This window comes from Camelus dromedarius, chromosome 7, assembly GCF_036321535.1.
Source record: "Camelus dromedarius isolate mCamDro1 chromosome 7, mCamDro1.pat, whole genome shotgun sequence".
NCBI lineage: Eukaryota > Metazoa > Chordata > Mammalia > Artiodactyla > Camelidae > Camelus > Camelus dromedarius.
Genome location: NC_087442.1, coordinates 41,165,209 through 41,190,158, shown reverse-complemented (window position 1 = coordinate 41,190,158; position 24,950 = coordinate 41,165,209). Strand labels below are relative to the sequence as shown.

Below are 24,950 nucleotides of genomic sequence, written 5' to 3'. Positions count from 1 at the left end.
ATTTCACTCATTCATTCATTCATTCAATCAATCTGTGAATAATGCTGAGTACCAGATACTATTCTAGGTACTGGGGATACAGCAATGAACAAGGCAGGGCAAAAACTTCCGTCCCATTTTACAGATGAGGCGACTGAGACTCACAGAAGCTAAGTGCTTTGTTCAAAAGCACATTCCTAACATGTGCCGGATGTAGAACTAAATTCAGATCTTCTAAATGTAATGTCACTTTCTCCCTGCTACCTCTCACCTGTAAATCCTTCTGTGGGTTTTTAAATACATATACACATGATGCTACTGCAGAAAAAAAAATGCTTTTTGTGCTTTGGGGTTTGGAATTTTAGTATCCACGGCCAGCTCACACTTCTGACTTCAACCATGGCTCTGTTATTATTGGAGATGCAGAAACTCCTGGAGCAAAGGAGCCAGGCTTCTCCAACGCCCTGGAGTCCCCGGCAGACCCGCTGGCACAGGAGGAGCAGCACAGAGGCTCCTGCTCAGATGCACCTGCCCAACTTTGAACCAATCTGAAAAGAGCCCAGAAGAACCAGTTTCTCTCAAGTGCAGGTGTCCCTCTGAGCGGTTCATCCATGGGTCACCCCAGATTCAGTGAGTCACTTTAATCATATCGCCAAAGCTACATCTGGCTGAGAGCAGAACCTATTCGGGAAGGGTGTTTCCTTTTAGAGGGAGAGAGAACTAGTGCTTTAGGAGCGTGGGACACCCTTAGAGCTGGATCCGGATACCCTGGGAAGTTGAGAAAAGTCAAATCCATAGGGTGGGAGAGAGGAAAAAGATAGTGCTGGGAGAACTGGGAATGAAGCTGGAGGAGGTGATATCTTACACGGGGCCCTCAGCTCCGTGTCTGCCCGTGCAGGCTGTGCCCCGAACCGCATTTACATCAACTACAGTGTCTAGGGCCCCTACTGTTATCGCCAGTAACAAAAAGGTGCCACTTGTCACTAACACTTGAATTAACCAGATGAGACAGTCTCAGCTGCTGCAAGGTAGCCTCTCAAGCTTAGAACACTGGGCGAAGAGGAGCACACACACGCGCGCGCACACACACGCACGCACGCACACGCGCCCACACGCACGCACACACACGCGCGCGCGCGCACACACGCACACGCACACCCCCCCCACGTCCCTTGCATCTCCCCAGCTCCTTGCCACTACAGTGGATCGAACACCCTATTTTCCTAGAACATCCTCCCTATTTTCTGTTTCCCAGGCTTAAGTACACACCCTAATACGATTAAAGAATGAGTCAGGAAATAGCCTTCTAATACTTAGAATGGAAGAATGTTTAATTCTCTCCCCTTCTTGGTTTATCCATCCAGCATCTTGAGTATCTGTGTGTTTTCTCAGATGTGGGGTTCTCTCAGTGATGTGCCGGTTTGACAACCGTATCTCTGAAAACAATAAGCCCTAATTCATGGTGTTTGCCGATTTTGACAGTGTAAACACACACATTGTGGCCCATTTCAAGCTACCGACGAGACGTCGCTGAACACAGGATTGGGAAGAGGTGACGTAATCAGCTCTCACAGGCTCCGGCACGCGGCAGCGCTCGGAAATGTCCGTCTCCAAATGCTAAGCTACCTCTCTGCTCTTTCCTCCCCGATTCCTCACATCAATGTAGCTTTGACAAGTACTGGCCCTCACTGAGGAAATGGCTTGCAAAGGTCAGACCCAGTGCACTACAGCCAATCAGTGTCACTATAATATGGATGACTGAGGCACCAGCTGACTCAACAGACCATTAATATGATGGAATTTGCCTTCTCAATAACATTAATTAAAGGTCTTTTGCACCTCCCTCTCTCTCTCTCTCAAACTCTGACTTTTGCATCTGCTTCCAGCTCTCAAACTTACATAGTACCTGGCACATATGAGGAGGGAGGGAGGAGAGAAGGGAGGGACGGAGGAAGAAAAAAGGGAACGCGAGAACAAGTTATTTCGAGAAAAGGATCTATAATTAATGCAGTCAGCAAAGGGGCGAAGTGCTGAAGCAGAGAGAACAGTAGTAAGCTCGTGTCCTTTGGTTTCCAGCACTAATTGGGAGGATAAATAATAGAGTCTTCTTTGATCATAATCTTTTGCAAGTCCACTGCTTTGAAACTATTTCCTGCAAACATCTCCTTAATGTTTTCAGCATTAGCAGAAGCTGGCTAAAATTTCTCTAATTTTATTACCTAAAAACCCAGGAGTAGGTTATTATGCCTCCTGGTGACAAAATACAAAATGTGAACATGCCCAATTACAAAGAAACACTAAAATGTTGAATAGGGAAAAAAAAACCTATGATAGGTCTGTAGTCACAGTAGGAAATGTAGCTTGTTTAACCATAGGCAATAAAAATGAACATCTTCCAGGAAGCCCTTAATATCCTTTAAGGTCTTTTCAATTAATTTAACCATGAATAATTTTCTTTTAAAGTTACTTGAAATTTCCACTTGAGATATTAAAAGGCTATTTTCCAGCTCATTTTTAGAATTGTGTTAGGCCGTGTACTTTAGTCTAGGAAACAGAACTGTTTCATCTTCACATGCTGACATCACAAAGCCCTGTCTTCTAAGCACAATTAGAGCAGGTGTCTGAGACTTCAGGAGCAAAGAGGGTTGGTGCGGTCATTCTTCAGTTCAACCCATGCCTTCAAAGGCTTCTGTTCCTAAAGAACAATGTCCAGATACCTTGGCGGAGCTGTCCAGATGGGTTCTAAATGCCCACGTGCACCCTGTGGGCCAGCAGAGAGGGCTCACAAGAGGCTGCTGTGCCACCAGCAGGTGAGGTCAGAGCCCACAAAGTGCAGACACCAGGGAGAGGAAGGACAAGCCCCTAATCTGATGGGCCAAAAAGTGGGTGCTAGGGGGCCATGGAACTAAGAACAGGGGGATAAAATCAAGAGAAAGCAGCTGGAGTCAAACAAGAGGCATGTCCTGAAAGGTTGTCTAGATTAGTGCTGAGCGGTTAAGGCTTATCAAGAGAAGTAGCACGCTGGGCTTGTGTACTGGGATGTGTGTACTGGGGTGGGGGTGGGGGGAGCTGGAGGAGGAATGGAAACTTACATTACAAGAAGATGCATAGCTGCAACTCTGTGCCATCCTATGCTGTTTCATGCTGCTCTGTGAAGTTCCCCCTTCATTATCTCCTTCGTGCCTCCTCTTATCTTGTACACACTTTGTCTCTAGTACTCTACAAGCATAATATTTGGTACATGACAGGTGCCTAATGAGCATTTGTTGAATGAATAAATGAGTGAATGAAAACTAAGAATAGCTTATGTCAAATATAATAGTCCTGCTAGTATTGATATTGGCAATAGTGAGGCCAGAGAGTCAGGAAAGGTACTTGGCTTCTCCCTTGAGTCATCTAAGACATGGTCCCTAGCTGGGCACCAGCACTGTCTTGTATTCCTGAATAAGAGGAGGATAAATATTTTTGGCTGGAAAGCTAATGAAATCAACCAGCTACAGATTCCCTAGTAGCGGAGTGCAAGGTTTGACACTCACTCAACAATGTTTGACTCAAACAATGATGACGGTTCCCAGACAGTGGAAGACTAGAAAAATACTAGAGCCCTCCTGGAATGAGCAGTCTTCTAGAGCTTTCCAGGCTGAGGACCAAACTTACCTGACAAACTCCTAAGCCCACCTTAAAGATTCCGATACAATAGGTTTGGGTCAAGGCATTTGTATTTTTCAAAAATCCCCCCAAGTGATTCTGATAATGAACAGATTTAGAAACCACTGGATGGTTGTGTCTACGCCGCTGACAATGTGATCTGCGATGTGCCTGACTGAACGTTACCCAGGAGAAGAGCTGCTGTCTGCCCGCTAGATCAGAGACAGTCTTAATGAAAAATAAGTAGATCTACTATGCATTTACTTGCATTATCTCATTTAATCCTCCCCCAAAGCACATAAAAGTAGGGGTTGGTATTCTGTCCATAGTTCAGACACTGAAGCTTTGAGAGGTTAAGGAACTCACCAGCTATGAAGTGACAGAGGTGGAATTCAAAATCCTGGCAGTTCATTCTAGAGGCTGTGTTCTTAAATGCTGTGCGGCAAAACCTCTCTGCTGAAGAATGTGGGCAGAAAGCAACTCTCTAAAACACAATGTTTTTAAAGAAGAAGCTAGTGCACTTGAAGCTGCTTCAATCTGCATTGCCCTTGGACCATTTTGTCCTCTGACTCATGGGAACTGGTTGTTCTGATCAATCGTTCTGATCCATCTTGGGCACTCCTGTATCTCTCTGTCTCACTGGGTCTTATTTATCTTTACATCCCTCACATACAGCACAATGCCTGGCCCACAATATATACTAATAAATGTTTGTTGAATTTAAACCAATCTGAGTCCATGACTGTGATGAACACTTTGTGACTAAAGCCAAGAATGTCCCTTAATCAAAGCTCTTTGTGCTGCACTGGCCACCATGAAAATGACTGAAACATTCGACTCAGCTATACAGGGGAGGTACAGGACCTCAGTGTGTGATTACTAGAAGAGCTTTCAAGGGAAGCACACACTTGCCACCTGCATGACTGTGTCTCAGACAAACCTGGAAGGATCTGGGGTCCCTGTAAAGTAGTGAATGCATGGCGAGCTTCTGTTCTGAGGCAGGACAGACACTATGCTGGCCGTGGTCAGGAAAGACTCGGAGTCAACACAGACCCCGCTGGCTTTGTCCCGCAAGATGTCAATCATAGTCTGCACAGTGATGCTTTCTGTAAAGAAAAAAAAGAGAGAGAGGGGAGGCAAGCTGCTAACCAAAATCCGTCAGCCCTTCCCTTTTGGGTAATAGAAACCCTGATATTACAGCTGGGAACAGAACTGCCCAACTACAACTGTATTTCCCAGCTTCCCTTGTAGCTGGGTGTGGCCACGTGATAGCTCCTGACCAATGGGAGGTGAGCAGAAATGATGTGAGCAACCTGCCCATAACGTCCGTAAAGAGGAATGCTTGCCCTTCACATTTTCCCCTCCCTTCCTGCTGGCTGGGAGATGCCAGTAAGTGGACCACAAGAGGAAGTCACAAATTTGAGGCAGAGCAACCCACCCCCGACCCCTGACTGTCCATATACATCTGGACTATAACATGGGAGAGAAATCAATTTAACCCACATTATTTGGGGGTCTCTTTGTTATGGCACTTAGCAATTTCTCAACTAGCACAGCATGCAATAGAATGATATTCATAAAAAAGTATGTGCAATCTATGCAGTCCACCAGGCAAGCTCTCTGGTACGATCTTGCTGGTTAGTCAGTATTGTTGTATTTGGAGAATGACCTCTCTGCAGTGGGGAACATACACAGAGAAGTATCTAGAATATTTAGAGCCATTAGAACTATTGTCTCTGACTTCAGATAAGCGGATTAACAAGTCTTTGACTACAAAGGATTCCAGTCCTACATTTTCTCCCTCTATTATAATTTTATTGAACACTATTCTTTCAGTCTGTGCTCACAAAAATCAAATCAAAGCACCACATAAGAAATAGGTGCCTTAAACTTCACTAGCACAACTCACACCCTCTTTGTAAATCTCTGTTAATAACACGTCACACCTAAAAATACTGACAGTAAGTCCCTAAGCTCTTCAACTATCCAGTGTTCAAATTTCCTCACTGTCCCATAAATGAGTTTATTGATTTAAAACAGCATTCAACAGGTTGACAATGTCTCTTAAATCTCCTTTACTCTCTGCCTCTTATTTTTCCCCTTTGCATTTTATTCGTTGAGCCATTTCTCCTGAAGCCTTTCCCACAGCCTGGACTTTGCAAGACGGACTTTACAGATGGTGTTATTTGGTATGTGCCTCCCTCCTCTGTAGTTCCAGTAAATGAGCAGCTAGATCCAGAGGCTTCCCCAGATTTAGACTTGACATTTTGGCAGAACTACTTCACAACTGTTACTCTGTATTTTTATCAAGCTAGGGTTTCTTTTATTAAAAATTTTTAGAGTTAGTTTTAAAATTCCATTTTAAAATGGATACTTTCCTACCTTCCTACCCAGAATATTTTAATTGAGTTCTACAGCAAAAGCTCTGAAGTGTTCTTCAGGAAAAGGTCAGCAAACTTTTTCTTAAAGAAACAGGAACTATTTTAGGCTTACGGCCCATGTAATCTCTGCCATAGCTTACCTGTTGAAACTGCTCAACTCTGCCATGTAGCATGGAAGCAGCCATAATATAACAGCTAAATAAATGAGTGTGGCTGTGTGCCGATCAAATTGCGTTTACAAAACAGGCCCTGAGAACAGGTCACAGCTTGCCAATCTCTATTTGAAATGACCAAACACATGTATCACTAGCAAATGTAAAATGTGGTCATTGTGGCTTATGTGGAGGGGTTTTCCACTCAGGCACAAGAGAAACAAGCTATCCAGTCACCACATTTACCCATAAATTGATTATGATTAAGTCAATGCTGGGTGGAAGGCAGAGGGCTTGCGAAGGGAATTCAATTCAACAATTCCACTCAACAAATGTTCATGGAACAAAGACCCATAACAGGTGTCACAAGGTGATCCTAAGATGAGGAAAAGACAACACCTCTGCCGTCAAGACCCAGCAGGCTAATGGGAGAGGAAAATACAGGGAGAGGCTAAGGCAAATACACTAATGCTGAGGTATAAGCAAGGCTGCAATAAGTATCACAAAGACAACATCAGCGTTTAAAGGAGAAACAGAAGCAGGAAACGTCCCTGGATGAGGAAGCATCATGTAAAAATAAATGCAAACTGCCGTCCTGCCCGCACGTCAGGGGCTTTAGCACAAGCCGCTCTCTATATACAAGGTCTATTCTCTATTCCTCCTCTTGCTCACTCTCCTAAGTTCAAACAAGGTCTCTGAAATTGCTGCAGGACAAAGGATATGCGAGGGAGAATTGTAAGGGCTACACTAACTCACCTTCTTGCTTTTCTAAGCTGTCTTTGCCTGAACAGCAGGCTAGATGGTCATCAGCTGGAGAAAAAACTTCAGAAAAATTGAACTCGTCCTCTCCGGTCCACCAACCTTGACTCTGCGCGTAACTCCTGAGTTCAGGATGCTCTGCGTCGATCTTAGTTGTGAGAGAAAGCTGATTGCAAATGCACTTTACTCCCTCTGTAGAGAGTGCAAAGCCCAGTTACTTAGAAATAGATGCATAAAGACTTAATCAAGAAATGGAAATTTACAGCACATCTCTCCCCTGCAACTTGCCCTTAACTAGAGGAAGAAGATTCCATTTTTGAAGAGAGAAACAGACGATCCTTGGCCCTCTTTTAAGATCTCCCAGAAGGTATGACCAGTCCTGACCAGCCATCATCACATTTTAAATGAGCAACAGTCACTTATCTGGCCAAATAAACCCCAAGCAGTTACCACTTACAAGAAAAGTGAAAGGTTCTTTGAAAGAGGCTCTGTGCTACTAACAAGACTTACGGATGTCACAGCTATAGACACGCCCTCCTCTCCAGTTTAGTCTTGCTCCAGCTGAAGGAACAGTTTACACTGCCACCCTCTGCGCAAATATATATATGGTTTTTATCAAAAATAAAAATACGATACCTCTTCATTCAAATTTTTTTCAGTCCCGACATTTAGAAAAACAGTGACATGGAAATTGAGTTGTTTTCAAATAATGGAACATACCTGCAAATGTGTGTGTGTGTGTGTGTGTGTGTGTGTGCGTGCGTGTGCGCGCGCACGTGTGAGTTTGAGAAGTTTCTGGGATGTCATCATTATAACTAAGAACTGGTTGCCCAATTCTGCCCAAAAGCCAGCAGTCAGTATGAAATATTAGAAGTGTACTTCCCAAGTGCTGACAGCTCTTGGCTCCAGGCTCAGAAAACCCCACGTTCCTCTCCAGCAGCAGAAGCCCAGCAATGAGAGGCATGTGAGAGCCTGAAGAGGCAGCACACAGAGGGGCTGCAGGAGCAGCATGGTTTCCGTCAGTCCAGGCAACATCCGCCCCAGCCTCTCCTGTCCTGGAAACTCCCCGCCGGCCACCCCAACTCACCTGTCATTTTCTCTGCAGCCCAGTACTTCCCCACGGTCTCAAGCACCCAGGCCTCCTCACAATCCACAATCAGAAATGCACTTTGGAAGCTGTGGCAGGAATTTGCATCTTCATAATAATTCCCACCTTGTCCGTGTTCTTCCAACAAGGCGACGATGACATCTAAGGCTTCTTTAGCTGTCGTCCCTCTCTCTAAACCAAGCCTGAAGCAAGGAAACCAGAAGTATACCTCAGCCATTTTGCACCACCTAATTATTCCTGGAGTGATCAAAGGCTGGGACGAGGCCGGGTTTTGAAGAAAGCCAACGTATGAGACTACATTAGATGCTTGGGCCGATACACAAACAATTAACAGCACTTGAACTCAGGATAAATACACATCTCTCACACATTCGTTTCAACAGCGTGGAGATGATTTCTGTCTCTGGACACCCCTCTTCCGTACAGACAGAAGAGTCCGGGGCCCAGCAGCTTCTCCGTCTTGGAAGGAGGCTCGCCAACTTCAGAGAGCTGGCCGGCTCAGCTCCAGCCCTTGGCGAGGCCCTCCTCGGTCCCTTGTTCTCCCCCGCTGCCTCTGGGAGAAAGGAAGCCTCTGCACAGCCCAGCTTTGACCTCTATTATTCCAACCAGGTATTCTGGTTACCAATAAAAGTCTTCCAGAGCCAGCCACTGTCCTCTGAGCACGCAGTTCACTCACGATCTCATTAGGAGTGGGCAGTGGGTTAGGATATGATCCATCCCTTTTCTACACATTTCTCCCTCCCACTCAGCCCCCCTCGGCTGGTGTGGCTTACGGCTTCAGCCATCCGAAAGGACGTATTTCGTCCAAAGTGAAGCAGCAATCTCCTCCCAGCCCTCCCAATTCATAAACCCCTGAAAGAGGACACAGAAGACTGCCCTCTGGGTGGCCTTGGGCAGCAGGTTACATAATATACTTGAACTTCAGTTTTATATCATCTCTAAAATAAGTCCCTCCATCACTGAGTACTATGAGGATGGGTTTCATGAGATCATGAACATGAGCATGAACGTACAGAGTGCAAGGGCCCAGGGCCAAGGACGTGGTCAGTAAGTTTCCAGAGGCAGCACAGTGAGGCAGAGAAGCAAGTGACTCGGGGACAAAGGGGCCTCACTTCCAGTTCTGGTGCTGCTGCCCACCAGCAGGACGATCTTAGTCATGGAAGCTTTCTGAACCCTGATTGTCTCATCTGTAAGGTGAAAAACAGCACACCTCCCCTCTCAGGCTGATTTGAAGGAGGAGGGCACAAAATATATACTCAGTAAACATCTATTTATTCATCTCTTCATGCAAATTGTAATTCTGGCGGCAGGAGCACGGAGTCTTAGGACAGTGGCTATGGAGCCCGCTAAGATGTTAGCACAGGCCAGTTCCGGGTAAGTTCTCAACTTGAGAGGCAATCATTATAGAAATTCACCCAGCCTGATTCTTCCTGCAGGGCGTCTCCCTGTGCTGCCAGGGAGAAAAGAAGACAATGCGACTACCCGCTAAGGATGTATCCTTACAAAAGGCGTCTTTTCATAGATCATTATATGTCCATTCATTTGGCATTTCTCAGTTTAAGCTTATTTAGGAAGACTTGGTGACAAGGCAATGCTTGGAGAGGCTGAAGCCTGAGACCTTAGGGGAGTGAGAAAAGGATGAATTCATTAGAAGATTGAATTAAGTCGACTCTTCTGTAGGTTGGTGCCATCTTCTCCAAAGAGAAGTAGCAGAAACAAGCTCTCACCTTGAGGATCCAGAGCAAACGCTGTGCTATGAGTACCTCTCCTGGCCCAGAGCTGGGCACACAGGAAGGCCCCTTCCTCCTTACCACAGCTCCCTGGTGGCTCCGGTCACACTGCCTCACGTACCTATCCCAGGCAGAACCCTGTGCCCAGGGCCTTTGCCAGACCCCAACTTGCAAACAAACACATGCTGGGAGCCTGTGAATACTAGCCTGGGGCAACAGCACCAACTTTAGAGGCCGAGACTTCTCTTTTGCAGTTTCTCACTCACTTGCTTGCTGTTCTGCCTGTTGGCGTCCCACACTGAGATTCCCAGCACCTGCATCTGCCCCCAGTTGCCCTCCCACGCTGACTTTGGTGCTGGCTGTGCACAGCATCAGGGATGGGGGAGCGGGTGCCCAGGCTCAGTGATCATCCACAGACATGATTCTGACTTTCCCCCTTGTGCCAGGACCACGGGGAAAAGACACTCCTTCATCCCACCTCTCCACTCCCACGTGGTCTCCTGCCATTGGATGAGAACAGGACCACTGCTCCACAGCACCAGGGCTGTGAATGACGGGGGGGTTACACCCTCTCCACCTGAGGCTCAGAGGTACGGATGCAGCAGGGCTGCAGTGATCCAGGCCAAGTCAGAGCATCAAGAGGCCGATTTTAAAGCCTGTCTCGACAGTTCCACCTCCTAGATGCGGCAGGTTCATGTGGTTCAAAATGGCAACAGAGCCTTTCTGGCCTCCACACCTACTTTCACTTTGGCTGCTACACCTCATTACCAGCTGGACTGGTGCAGGAAAAGGGATGAAATTAACTAGGCCAAGGTCAGGGTCTCGCTCTGACATCCACCTTTAGCACAATTCAAGTCCTTCCAAGGTATATACTTGGTCCACATTGTTCTGGGTCTTGGAGTTACATGCTCCCAAATTCAGATCCTTATTTTTTACGGGAGCTCCCTGAGAAAATTCCTATTTGGGGCCTCTGACTCTCTCACCGTTTTGTCAAGCTCACTGTGTCCATTCCAGAAATGTTAACACAGCTTACCCAGGAAGACGAGGACCGTCTGCACTTCCCCTGCTGGGACCCCATGTTCAGGACCTCTGCTTGCTTGTCTTTTCAACATCTGTGCCTCCATTGATTAGGGAGACCCCTGTGCCCTTGTACCCCAATGAAGGTAAAAGTTATAACTAGAATTACTGTGGATATATAATTACTGTCTAGGGGAAAGCCATAAAAATAGTCACTTCGCCTCTTCCTTTAGGGATGAGCCTGGGGTTTCCCAGGGGTGCAGATGCAAATAACCTTCCTTCTTCCCCACAAATCCAGGGGTCTGCAAGGCCCTTCTCAGTTTATGACTTTTTGGACATTGAAAAGAGTCCCAGCCTCCAGCCAGAGGGACGGAAGCAGGAGGGAAGCAAGTGGATGTTAAGGGCTGCATGGATTTGGGAGAAGGGTGTAAAACCTTTTGACTAATCTCCATCTCTTGGTGTCCAGAGCTTCCTCTCTCGTGGTGAAGGGAAGCAACGTGACATCTGTTACAGAGAGGAGCAGCCTCCCTGAGGTGAGCAGCTGCAGTGCACCAGGCTCTGCAGCCTTGGGCAAGTCCCTTAACCTCTCTGAGCCCCTGTATCCTCGTCTACCAAACAGAAGTAATCAGGTCTACTTCCCTGGATTGTTGGGAGAGAACATTCTTAATACACCAAAGAGAAGCCCCATATCCATTAGGAATCACTCCCCATCCCCGACTCTGACCCCGGGCAACTGCCAATCTACATTCTGCTTCTATGAATTTGTCTATTCTGGATGTTTCATAGAAACGGAATCATACAATCTGTGACCTTCTGTCTGGCTGCTTTCACTTACTGTAGCGTTTTCAAGATTCGTGATGTTAGAGCATGTATCAGTACCTGATTTTTTATTGCTGAATAATATTCCATTGTGATTTATTCTTTTTCCCATTACCTCTGAGTTTATACCAAAAGGCACAAGGCTTCTCTGGAAGGACTGCATGACCAAGTATGAGGTTTGGAGGGAGATATGCCCCTTCCCCCTCCCCTACCTGTTCTGGGCAGTTGTTGCAAAGAACCACCATGCAGTACCTGACCAGATCCATCCCCAGTAAGGCTTCCGTCTCACTGGCTGGCTCTCTGGCATTGATGGCTTCGTTGGCGATGCACACTCCGTGTTCATTGGCTCCCATTTCTGCCCCCCAAAGCCAGGCAGGTCTGCTGATCACAATGGCATGGGTCCTGGGAACTTGGTCGACTGAAATGTAAGTGCACTAAAGAATGAAGACAGGAAAGAAAGGGCCATCACCTGTCAGGTACCACTTAGTTTTTACCCTGTTATTTACACTGAACCGCCTCATCGGTTACAAACACAGCCAAGAAATAAAAGGCCTTGGGAACACCCAGACTTAAAAGACACGGCACATCTCAACGCAGCTCAAAGGTTTCCACAGTGAGCTTCAGTCTTGTCACTCTCTCAGTTTTCAGTCTCTTTGATTCAAGCCAGTCTGTGCATAATGCTTACATCTGCAGTGGTCCATCTTCCGGTACTAGGTATTCTGCCAATCTCTGCCCCAAATAATCTGAATCTAGTCATTTCAATAGGCACAGATGGCCACCAGCATTTCAAAGAAGCATAGCTATTTATTTGCAAAAATCGTTCTAGATTAGCGGCTTTCAAACTTTTTAAAGGTTATAGAGCCCTAACTATAAAAGAAACTACCTGGATGCCTAAACCTAGAAGGCAGATAAAAGGAAAGATGCTTTGTCTAAAGAAGGGAGGTTCCCTAAGCCTCCTGCAATGATCCCTAGGGCTCTCTGGAACAGTTTGACGAGCTGCATGATTGCTCTGGTGGTAGAAAAGAGAACATGATAGTAACAATTTACATTTAGCTAATGCATTAAATGTACACCCTCTTATCCACTGTGCATCCTGGTCTGTCCCATTAGATTCCCACACTAACCCCACGAGATGGACACATAAGGAAACAGTCCCACAGAGTCTTATTTCCAACTGCTGTGACAACGGCGGTACACACCACTTCGAGTGTGTCTTACCTTCTCCACGCAGCTGCATCTTTACCTGGAAAATGAATAAGCCGTTCAAGATCAAACTATTTCTTTTGAAGTATGTTTAGCCTCAGAACCCTTCCTCCATACAAACTCTTACAAAAAAGCCTAAAGACAATAAAGCCGGTCAAGGTGCACTGAAGAACAGGCATGCGACTGGGGTTGGGTAACTCAGAGCCTTTTCCCTCCCCATGCAGGGCTCCCAGGAGGACTCAGCTGGGGCAGGTGGAAAACCACTGAACTAGGTTATCTGTAGGGGCCTCCTGATGCTGACATTCTAGCCACCTATGACACACGCTTCGCCTGATGGATGCAGTGTAGAACTCAGGACTCTAAATTTACACAGAGCTTCAAAGCTCTCAAGGGAGAATTTTATCTGCCGCAGCAGCCATTTACATTTTAAATTGGGCAGCTGAAAGCACTGGATCAACAGCAGCCTTAGATCTTTTTTTGGATTCAAGACCCAGTTATATTGACCAAATGCAGCCCAGAAAGTTATTCTGCATTGATTTTCCATAATCTCTAAACAAACCTTAGGTAAGAGCTGAAATGCGTGTAGCATGCACATTCTCGTTCATGTGACACCCGGATCTTCACAACCCAGGTTAGGTGTTGCTGTGCCCTGGGATAATGTTACTTCACTTGAGAACTATTTGTAAACTGAAAGCTAATTAAATATGGAGGTTGTCAACAGACTCTGGAATTTTTCATGGCCACACTAAGAATAAAATATACTCTTAAATGGTTTCCCTTATTTGGTTCCCCAAAGTTATTTACTTAAAAAAATGATTATTTTAGAGCAAAAAGCTGACCAAAGCAGTAAACAAACTATGGTCTTCTGTGCTCTTCTAAACGTAATTGAACTCTGTATGTTAGAATTGTACTATTTCATGCAAAAATAGACCAGGTATTGATCAATGCTTTCCAAAACCCCTGTACCCACTGAGGTCCAGTGACAAATTTGTCTTGAAGAAAAAAAAAGAGTAAATGAGGAAGGAATCTCAGATTCTGAAACACTGATTTATCATAAAGTCTTTTTTTAAAGGCAGGAAAAAGCAAAAATAAGAAAGGAGTTTATTAAAATATGAAAATGAGTATATGCATGTATATGCATGACTGGGACACTGTGCTGTGCACCAGTGATGGACTCACTGTAATTCACCGTACTTCAATTAAAAAAATAATTACTAAATAAATAAATAAATCACTCATTAGAACTGGGAAAAAAAAGAAAAAGAAAGGAGTTTATTTGGCTTCAAATTTACTCTTCCACATTCACTCCCATTTCACCAGCTGTCGACTGAGCACCAACCACACACAAGGCGTTTTATGCCAAGTACTGCTGGCAGACAGATCAATGAGGAGGCCCAGTCCCTGTCCCTTCAGCTGGTAAAGGAGAAGAAGGAACACACGCAAATGACTAGGACCACTCGGCCAGCTTCGGGGAGTGTCCCTGAGGCCTGTCTACTTACTAGGCACTGCATCGTACCAGGTCCTCTGCCTTGTACTTCTGATCCACCCGACCCTGCTGTCTTTTTCCTTTCCCCATGCCATTCCGCTCATCCCCTTCCAAAATGCTATATAACTGACTTGTGTAGTGTCTGTGCTGGGTATGTACGCCCTCTCCCCCAGCGAGAATGTAAGCTCCATGAGTGACACAGAAGGGAGGGAGGGCGGTATCTCTGTTGTTTAGTTCATTGACATATCCCAAACCCGGTACGTACAAGGCATCAATAAACCTTTTTTTGAATGAATGAATAACAAAGATCAGAGGGAGCATAACAGAAGTTCAAAGGAAAGGGAACACATCCAAGTGGCCAGAGGCTTTATCAAGTGAGTGACATTTGAGTTGATCTTGAACAGTGGCCCTGACATCAAGGTGTTCCAGCCTGAGAGAGAGATGGGGATGTCAAGTGTGTTCACAGTTCGGGGAGGTCCCCCACTCTGCCACGCAGGGGAGCTGTGATGGCACCGAGTCACAGGACTGCAAAAGCTCAGGAAGTGCTGATTGATAAAAATGCTGAAAACTGAATCCAAGAGACCGTATGGTCTTCGTGGGAGTTCAAAATATATACAGCCAACCTGACGCTTTTCAGGCCAACGTCAGAATAAAGGGGAAGGGAGGAGATCCCCGTGTAGCCAGATGGGCTAAATCAGCGCCTCCTCAGCACCAGGCTGAAAGCCGATGCCCCTGGTCCTCTCACAGCTGCCGAGCAGGGGAGCAGGAGGTGGGTGTGTGTGTTTGCAACCCATGCCCCTTGGGGCATCTCTGTCAGGGACCACGGATGTCTGAGCCTAACAAGCGCCCCCTGGGCTGCGGCACACACGCGGTCCACTGTGTCTGAAACCTGACTAGTCACACCCAGTTCTGTGAGGGAGTGGGGATGATGGACACACTTGTCTCACAGAGATCAGTTATTCAAAACCCCAGTTTGGGAGCAAACTTCACAAATAAGGAACACTTACACAAGATGTAATGAGCTAAACTTTGTCAAGTCAGCCACCTAGAACACGAAATTCACAGGCAGTCATTTTCTTAAGGAAAATTCACCACCACTCACAATTGTCATACAATTAATGAGGAAGAGAAGAAGTGGGATTTGAGGTAGTAGAGAAGGTTTCTCTGCGGGGTGGGGGTGGGAGAACGCAAAAAGCTTCTGAAATCTTTCGGCATGGGAAAACAATGGAGTTCTAAAGCCAAAATTCTTAGCCAAATTTCTATTAGGAAAAAAAAAGAAAAGAAAATGTTCATCACTCAAAAGATCAGTCTTTACAGGGATGGTTCTGGCCTCAGCTTCGGTGATTCAGCTGTTCACGTAGCTGCAGAAAAAGACGAGTAATCGGTCTCGCTGCCTCACGGCCACTCTCCCTCCCCCAGCCTTTAGGAAAACAAATCTTTCAGCTAGTGTGACTTCTGGGTGCCAAGGCCACTGTAAGAACGCCCAGGGTGGGGGAATGCAGTGAGGCATGAGGTTTTCAAGGTATTGCCCGTGCTGGGCTTGCCACTCTCAGGTGGCTCCTGGGGACACACGCCAGGTTGGAGGAAGGAAAGATAAACCCTGACAAGTCCTTGGAGACAGAGACAAAAGACAAGTCTTCTGCAGAGCAAATGCTTTGCTATTTTGTGTGACTGGGTTCAAAATGAAAAAAACAAAATCAGCTTCACGCAGTCGCCCACCCCTCGCACATTCCAGCACACACAGTTTCTGGAGATCGCCCAGTGAAAGGGGAATAGAGACACTCACACAATAGATGTTTCACTGAATGAAACGCAGCCATTGTGCCTCTCCTACTGTAACTCGGAGGGTGAAGGCAACCCTGGCACCACTTGCGAAAAGCACAGTGAAGTGAGTTGATGAGTCAGCTGGACTTCTGAGGGTGGGAAACAAAGGTCAGGAAAATGGGATGCTTTAGGGAAGTATGTCTAGTTTTAGAAAATTTGTGACCCTAAAGCAGCACTGCTAATTATCACTGAGGTTGTTTGTTTGTTAAGTCTTTTTATCCCAGCAACTTGCCTGCTACTTGACTGGGTTTTCAAAATGTGCCCTTAGGGCTCCTTGAGTCTTAACAAAAACAAAAGATGTCCACCACATTTAAGAAGAGCTGCCTTTTATTTCCCTGAAGCTGTAAGATCATTGAGGATGGACAATGCAAAGGCCTGGGGTCAGAAATAGGCTTGGGAAAGGAGACAGGGATGGAAGGAAGCCCCGCCTCCCCCCCCCCCCCCACCAAGCCACTCTCCCATGGGGCAAGGGCGATGCTCTGACTCTACAGAAGGCTGGGGACTCCTGCCCCTGGGGCTGAAGAGAAGAAAACAGGAAAACAGACAGGAAGAACAGCACACAGTCTACCTAGTGGCCATTGAGCTCTGCTCAGATTTCTTTGATTCCAGAATGACTTGTGCTCTCCTGCTGTAAGGGGTAACCTTCAGAATTAACATTCAGACCACCAGCCCCCAGCTGCCCCACCATGTACACACATACCCCACACAACACAAATACAGCCGCCATGTGGACAACGTTACTAACAACAGCATCAGCTATCATAATTGGTCACTTTCCATTCTTCTTGCAAATATTTTCACTGGGGAAGAAAGGGAAATGAGCCACCAACAACCTACCTCAAATTGCGAAAGTTACATAACCTCACTGAGGATACTGATCTCATACAGAACTTCATATAGTGGGAAGTAAAAATAACTTTCAAAAAAAAGGAAACAGTGAACTTTGAAAGGAGGAAAAAAAGGATGTAAGATTTATTACATAATAAGAGAACCTTTCAAAAAACATTACGTATCAAGTCTGACTTGGCTATCAAGAATTCTGTCACCACAAAGTATGCTATTCTCTTGGGCACCGAGTATAAATAATGTAAACTTTGGTTGAAATCCACTGCTTTTCCAGGAAAATAGCCTAATGTTGGATTCACTATTTTCTTAAATAGAAGGTTTAACCATTTAAGAATATACTCATCCATGAGCACGCATACACACACCACACACACACACACACACACACAAATGCCCGCATGCACACACCGAACATCATAATCCAGGAAATTATCCATCCATGTCCTCAGCACCCCCACCCGTAGGGAGAAGCAGGGCCTGAGGTAACGGGGATGAGTTCTGTGATGCACGGTGGTACAGCATCCTCGGGGAGGAGAGAGGGGCTTTCACAAATAGATACGTATTTATCCATCCATCCCACTCTGCAATCAAAGAGGTGTTGTTAAAAACCCAGAATCCACAGGAAAAAAGGTGAACGAGCAAAAAATAAGATGCTCCAATCTGCCAGCTGTGCAGCTGGACAAAAACATGCAGTGTAATTTTGGAAACGGAGGGCTCTGCACGCTAGGACCTCATCTGTTATTCCTCCACCTCAGGCAAAGTGAGCCTGACACAGAGCAGAGGACAGATGGACGGGCAGACTGATGGACAGACTGAGGGAAGGAGAAGGACGAAGCGTAGGTAAGGGGATGAACTGGAAGGGAAACGGATGGACCAGCGGGAAGGGTGGGTGGGTGAGCAGATGAGTAATCACGGTGACTTTCTGCACATGGGTGTTCTAAGAAAACGGGTTCCAGGGACAGCAACGCTTATGTAAAAATGAGATTCCTAGGGAAACTGCAGACTACGTATGTTTAAAATGTCATGAAATGGCTGAGGAATAAATAGGTTTTTATGAAAAGTTCTCACTCTTCAAAGTTTTTCTATATGCTAATGAGGGCTTTTATGAAAGTTACATGATAATTATTGTGGCTCACAGGCCCAAATGTTGGAAAGAACTCATTATTCTGTACTTGGGACAAGAACTGGGGATGGCGACAGGTGTAACTGTATGGGAATTAAAGGGGTAAGAGTAAGTTTGAAAAGCAGGTTTAGCATATGCTAAAGACAGGAGCTTGGGAACTGAGACCTGGAGTCACAGAATCTCTTAACATTAGTCAATTCTTTTTAAAAAAAAAGAAAAAAATACCTTTTTGCACAGTGTTCTGTTTGGTGTTTAAAAAGTGCTTTCACATGTTAGCTCACATGTACTTTACAAGAACCCAGTAAGGCAGACATAGTGTGTGCTATAATCTCCATTGGGCAAGTGAGGAACTGAGTCTCAGGCTCAAAGGTCCAAGGTGCAGTAAATGAGGAAGGCAGGACTAGAACCCAGGACCCTGCCTCCTGAGCCAGAACTCAACCTTCTAGTTTCAGGTGATTGTAAATTTCAACTGATTTATAATAGCAGAACACACTTAAAGTGCTATATGTTCATAGAAGGGTGGTAGGCTAGAGGGAAGGGGGGCTATTAGTGCTGGGGCCTTGAAGGATGCATAGGAGTCTATCAAGTAGATGACAAGAGGGGAGAGGAAGGACATTCTCAGCAAAAGGATAGGAAGAGCACGAGTGTTGTTTGTTCAAGCAATGACAAGCAGCTCAGTGTAACTGAAGCCACCATGTAAGCTAGGAGAGGAGAACTAAGAATGAGAATAGAAAAGTAAGCAGGAAATTGTACAACCCTCATGGAGGTCAATTATTACAAAACGTTTACCCTGTAACCCAGTGATCCTGCGTCTGGAAGTGTATCCAATGACTAGACCTACACGTGAACAAAAAGACTGTACAAAGTTCTTCATGGCTGTACTTTCTAGACTAGCCAACAGTCCAGGTATCCACCAATGAAGGACTGATATGGAACATCTCCACAATGCACAACAATCAGCTGCATTAAAAAAAAAACTCTATGGACAGCTATAGAAAACTCTTTAGAAAAAATGTTATTAAACAAACAAAGCAAACTATAAACATTAATTGTAAGTTTGAAATTATAGATTTAAGAAAATCAAGCTTCGGAATAGTGTATATAATGTGCTACTTTAATGAAAAAAGAAAGGAAGGCTACACATCCATATTGATTTGCATTTGCAAAAAGCACTGAAAAGGTGTGCAAGAAAATAACAGAATGATTTACATAAGATGGGAATCAGAGAAGATAGGGGAGATTAAGATTGCTCACTGTAAACCTATTTAATACCATTAAATCTTTGAACCACATCAATACATTACCTATTCAAAATGTAAAATTACATTAAAACGTAGCTTTACCCAAATGAGTTGAAAATTTATGTCCACACAAAAACCTCCATGCAAATATTTATAGCAACTTTATTCAAAATTACCAAAACTTGGATGCAACTACGATGTCCTTCAGCAGGTGAATGGAAAAATAAATTATGGTAATCCAGACAACAGAATATTTTTTTAGTGTGTTAAATACTATATATATATTTCAAAATTACAGTCTCTGGTCCATAATGTCCTCTGTGGGCTAATATGAATTTTTAACACCTTTATTATGTATGATTCCTGTACAGTAAACCACACATATTTCAGATGTACACTTTGATGATTTCTGACAGATGTGTACACCAATGAAACCACCACCTCACTCAAGATAGCTAACATTTCCATCAGTCCCCAAGAGGTGCAAATTTCAAATTCCCAATGTACCCCTTCCCACCCTCTTTACCCTCTGGGAACCATAAGTTTGCTCTCTATAGACAATGGAATATTATTCAGACCTAAAAAGAAATGTTCCATCAAGCCTAGAAAAGACATGAATGAACCTTAAATGTATATTACTAAGTGAAAGGCAATCTGAAAAGGCTATGTAATATATGACTCAAACTATATAACATTCTGGAAGAGGGAAAACCATGGAGACAGTGGAAAGATCAGTGGTTGCCAGGGGCTGGGGAGAGAAGCGATGGCTAGGTAGAGCAGGGAGGAGTCTTAGGGCAGTGAAACACAATAATGGTGGATACATGACATTATACATTTGTCAAAACTCATAGAATATCCAACACAAAGAGTGAACCGTAATGTAAACCATGGACTTTAGTTAATGGTGATGTTATCAGTACTGGCTCATCATTTGTAACAAACGTCCCACACTGATGCAAGATGTTAATACTCAGGGAAACCAGGGAGGCAGGGGCATGGGGTTGGGGATGGTGAGGGGTTATACAAGAACTCCTCTGTACTTTTTATTTTTCTGTAAACCTACAACTTCTCTAAGAAAAAATGGCTATTAATTTAAAAGAAAAGAAAGCAAAGTGAGCAGGGTGCCAGTCGGGAAGAGTTCGGAAAGGCATACAAATCAGCCTGGACTTTCATCCTATAAAACCACCACCAAACATTTTAAAACAGGGCAACGACAGAGCTGTGATCTGGAAAGAAAATTCTAGTGACCCTGTAGGGAGCAGAATCCAGGGGAAAGAGACCTGGGCACCAATAAGCAGATTAAAGCAGAAGAGATGGGGGTGGGTGTGAATGAGCCAAGGGCAGAGGGGAGGAGATGGGGACACAGGAGAGGACGCAGTGAGACCCAGTGACGCTGACCCTGTGCATCCGTGGATTAGTTGAAACGGGGACCAACGTTCCCTGTTAGTTTCCAGGTTAAACTATGAGCCAGACAATAGTGCTGTTAGAAGAAGAGGAACAAATGATACGGGGAACATGAATTCAGCTTTTGACCTGGAACGTTATTTTGCCTGCAGAATATTGACGTAGAAATGTGCACAGCCAACTCAGAGCACAGACAGGCAACTCGGAAGAAAAGGTCAGGGCTGCCTCAGGGACTAATTCTGGTGTGTATCAAACTCACTTATTTATGCAAGGGGACATAATTTAGCCTACAGTGTATTTGAGCATTACTATACCATAGGTTAACTAGTGAAAAAAATCTAATCCATAAAAAAAGGAAAAAAAAAAAGAATCTAATCTATTTCCTAAAATGACTGTAACCATGAGAGTAAAATATATAATGATTTAACCTATCTTCCAAAAAGAAAACAATTTTTTTCTAAAATATTTACTTTAGCCATATTTACAAATGGCTTTGTGCAATACTGTAATTACTATGGCTACTAAAAAAATGACCCCAAAACTTAGTAAATGGTGTAAAACAATCATTTATTATGTTCACCAATTTGATGCGTTGGGAATTTGGACAGGGCACAGAAGGGATGGTGTGTCTCTATCCCACAGTCTGAGGTCTGGAATCACTGAGAGGTCATTGACTCACATGTCTGGCAGCTGACACTGGCTGTAGGCTGGGGGACCTTAGTTCCCTTCTATGTGGGCCCCACCCCCATGGTCTCTGTACGTGGACCAGTTGGGGTTCCTCCTAGCATGGTGCCTGGGTTCTCAGGGTTGAGTTCCAAAAGAAGGAGACAAGTGGGAGCTGAATCCTTTTAGGACCTGTCCTGGAGGTCACACAGCATCACCTCCACCATGCCTCACTGCATGATGCCATCACAAGCCCTCACCAAGATTCATGGCAGGAGTAGGGGGCATAAACCCCCCACTCGCTGGAGGAGCATCCGTCACACTGTAAAGAGTACGCGTGGAATGGGATTTGGTCCAGCCATCTTTGGGAAATCTGCCCACATGAAAACCATTTCCTTTCACTCTGGGGGAAAGATAGAAACATTTAGAGGAGGCAGACAGGGAAAGTCAGTAACAACTCAAACTAAGCAAACTTCATCCATACCAAGTCCACTCTGTTCCAGGAACACAGAGAAACATTCATATCCCAACAACATGGGCATTCAGACATTAATGAATACCTATTTAAAACCTAGCATGGTCACCAGACAGCCTGCTACTCTTCCGTGCCTGAATGAAAGCAAAGTCCCAGTGCAGTTTAGGGGTTTGGACCAAGTTAGTGCAACATGAGAGGCAAGTGGTACTGGCAAAAGTCCTGTGGGAGACAGTCTGCCACTGCCCCACCACAGGCTCATGCCACGTCACGCTCAACTCTGCCTGTTCATCTCAGTGCTTCTGAATGTACCACCTACCACGAGCAGCCCCTTGAGGAGTTCTCTTGCTCTTTTGTGCTGCTTAATGCTTTTAAAGGACTGAAACAGATCTAAAGATTCAGGTAAAAGAATGAAGCACACATTGATGAGTACCCATTTAAAACTCAGCACAACCTAAATCACCAGAAAAATCAGTGTATTTTATAAAGCATAGAACACCAAAGAGTAGAGATTATGTCAGTGGCAGGAGCTTATAATTTACCAGCCCCAATTTTTTTTCTCCAAATTCTTCATCCTTTAAGAAGCAACTACCATGTAAACACACAACTAAATATACCCTAACCAAGAAGTTTATTCCATGAATGAAAAGATGGTTCAATTTATCACTAAACAGAAAGAAAAAATCAGGGGATTACCTCCATAATCACTGGAAAGACCTGTAACAAAATGTAACACCTATTCCCAAGGGTTTTTTTTTTTAAAGCACTCAATGTATGAATTGATGTACACTTTCTAACACTACAAAACTATATAAATCTCTGTTATAAAGCCAACATCTTACTTAATGTGGAAGCACTAGAGGCTGCCCACCTCAGGTCAGGAACAAAGGCAAAGATGCCCACTAGTTCCATCACTGTTAACACTGAATCCAAGCTATAAGCCAAACAGAGAAGGAAATAATTAGAGATATAAGAACAATCAAACTATCTCTATTTGCAGGTGTTACAACAATATACCTGGAAACCCAAAGAGAATTAATAATAAAAGCTGACACAACATTGTAAAACGACTATAACTCGATTTTTAAAGTTAATAATAATAATAATAATAAAAGCTGATGCAACTATTAAAAGAATTTAGTAAAAGAGCAGAATGTAAAATTAACAAGAAATAGCCATCATGAAAGTCTGACCACACACTCTGGGAATATGGAAAAACAGGCATTGTCTTACACTACTGGTGGGAATGCAAAATGGTACACCAACTCATGGAAGGAAATTTGACAATATCTAACAAAATTACATACCTAAATATCTGTGACTCAGAAATCCCATTTCTAGGCACCTATCCCAAAGAAATACTGACTAAGTAGTTTTTTTAAGCCCTCAAAATAGGAATTGATGGATATCTTTTAACATGATAAAAATACATAACCAAGACGAGATCCTGTGACAGATGCACAAGGCTGTTGTTTGCTTCAGCACTATTTGTTACAGCAAAAGGCTGGAAAACAACCCAAATGTCCAACAATATGGGACCGATTAAAGTTTGATTACACCCATAGAATGGAACACTACACAGCTCTAAATGAGGAATAAAGAATCTCTTTATAGACCAGATGGAGTGGCCCACAAGATATGGTTTTAGTTGAAAAAAGCAAAGTGGAAAAAAAAGTATATATAGCATGCTACTATTCATCTAAGAAAGGAGGAAAGGGATGGGGGTAAATACGTGCATGCATATGTGTGTGTGTAGTTTGTTACGTATACATGTAATTTTTTAGTTTCACATATACTTTTATTTAATCCTCACAAAATACACACAAGAAGTGTGTGATTACTTATCTTTCAAGGGAATCAACTTTCACTAACAGAATAAATAACTTCCCCAAGCCACACAACTGACTAACTTCACAGAGTTTAAAGAGATTCTCAGATTTCTGACTCTACAGTGTACTCTTTCTTATGCTGGCTACCATTTCTTTCCCAATAGAGTTTAAGTTTATATGTAATTTATTTGTAAATGGAAGAATAAACCAAAAAACTATAGAAGGAAAAGGAAATGAAGTAAATGATACAAAGATAGAAGCTAGACTTCTTTGAATATATAGTATTTTGTAGACTTGAATTCAGCACTGTGTAAATATTTTACTTAATTATAAAACATGGGGCACAGCAACGAATATAGAATTCTCCACGTGACCGTTTTTAGGGGGTACAAACAAATCTAAATGGAAACAGGAATTAACAGAATCCACATGACAGTTGTGATGAGTGAGCAGGCTTCCACCTTAAGACATTAAGGCGCCGGGCAAAGCCAGAGAAAGAGAATACATGCTAATTGAGAGCCCCTAACATGTGACTTACCTCCACCTTGCTCTCAGGGTCGTGATCAGCAGCTGAGAAATACACAACCTCCTGTACTTCATCCCGGGGCCGAGCTGAATTCTTCCCAAATACCACCTGACCGTCCTTCGCACGTGGCGGGAAGGCCACGAAACAGTAACTTGGAGGAGCTACAGCCATCCTGAAAAGAGAGAATGCAGAGAGAGGTTGGGAACAAGCCTGACGTGGAACATTCCACCAGTGAGGCCTTTAAACGTATTTCCGCAGCTAACAGAGTTTCAGTATTGAGCTGTGAGCAGCTAGCTCATCAAGAGATCCCCGCTGGCAAATGAAGGTGGGGCGCCTGGAGTAGAATTACAGAGCTACCGAGACCAGATATGTTTAGTACTCTGTGGGATTAAATGAGCTCAGATTTGCAACAAACCGCAGTGACAGCCAAAAGTGCAATGACGTAGGAGAAAGGAAAGGAGGTTATTGTTCTGGGCAGAAAACACACACACGCTGCAATCTGTCACAGTAGCAGAAAAATAAATAAATATACCTTGGAACGGTGCACTACAGAAGTGCCTCCCGCCTGGAGATGCACGGCTGCTGTGTGATAGATTTTGGGTGGTGATGGGGAAATGTGCCTAGAAATAAATTGAAAGAGACTCCCCCTCTTTTACATATCTTTCCTTTACCTCAATGACATAACACTCAAGCATCTTGGCTTCCCTCCCACCTCTCTAGCTGCTCCTGTGAGCATCCTC

The 24,950-nt window shown here is 44.3% G+C and overlaps 1 protein-coding gene across 2 annotated transcripts in view; it reads right to left on the bottom strand.

Moving 5' to 3' along the window:
• Nucleotides 1-24,950, bottom strand: part of SCRN1 (secernin 1) — a 53,656-nt gene that overhangs the window by 8,252 nt on the left and 20,454 nt on the right. For both annotated transcript variants that reach the window (XM_031455118.2, XM_031455119.2), the window contains exons 2-6: nt 24,223-24,382; nt 11,846-12,027; nt 8,007-8,209; nt 6,917-7,111; nt 4,568-4,733 (exon numbers count right to left, since the gene is read on the bottom strand). In XM_031455118.2, the coding sequence (XP_031310978.1) occupies nt 4,568-4,733; nt 6,917-7,111; nt 8,007-8,209; nt 11,846-12,027; nt 24,223-24,381 (905 nt within the window). In that variant the 5' untranslated portion in view covers nt 24,382. The remainder of the gene's footprint in view (nt 1-4,567; nt 4,734-6,916; nt 7,112-8,006; nt 8,210-11,845; nt 12,028-24,222; nt 24,383-24,950) is intronic.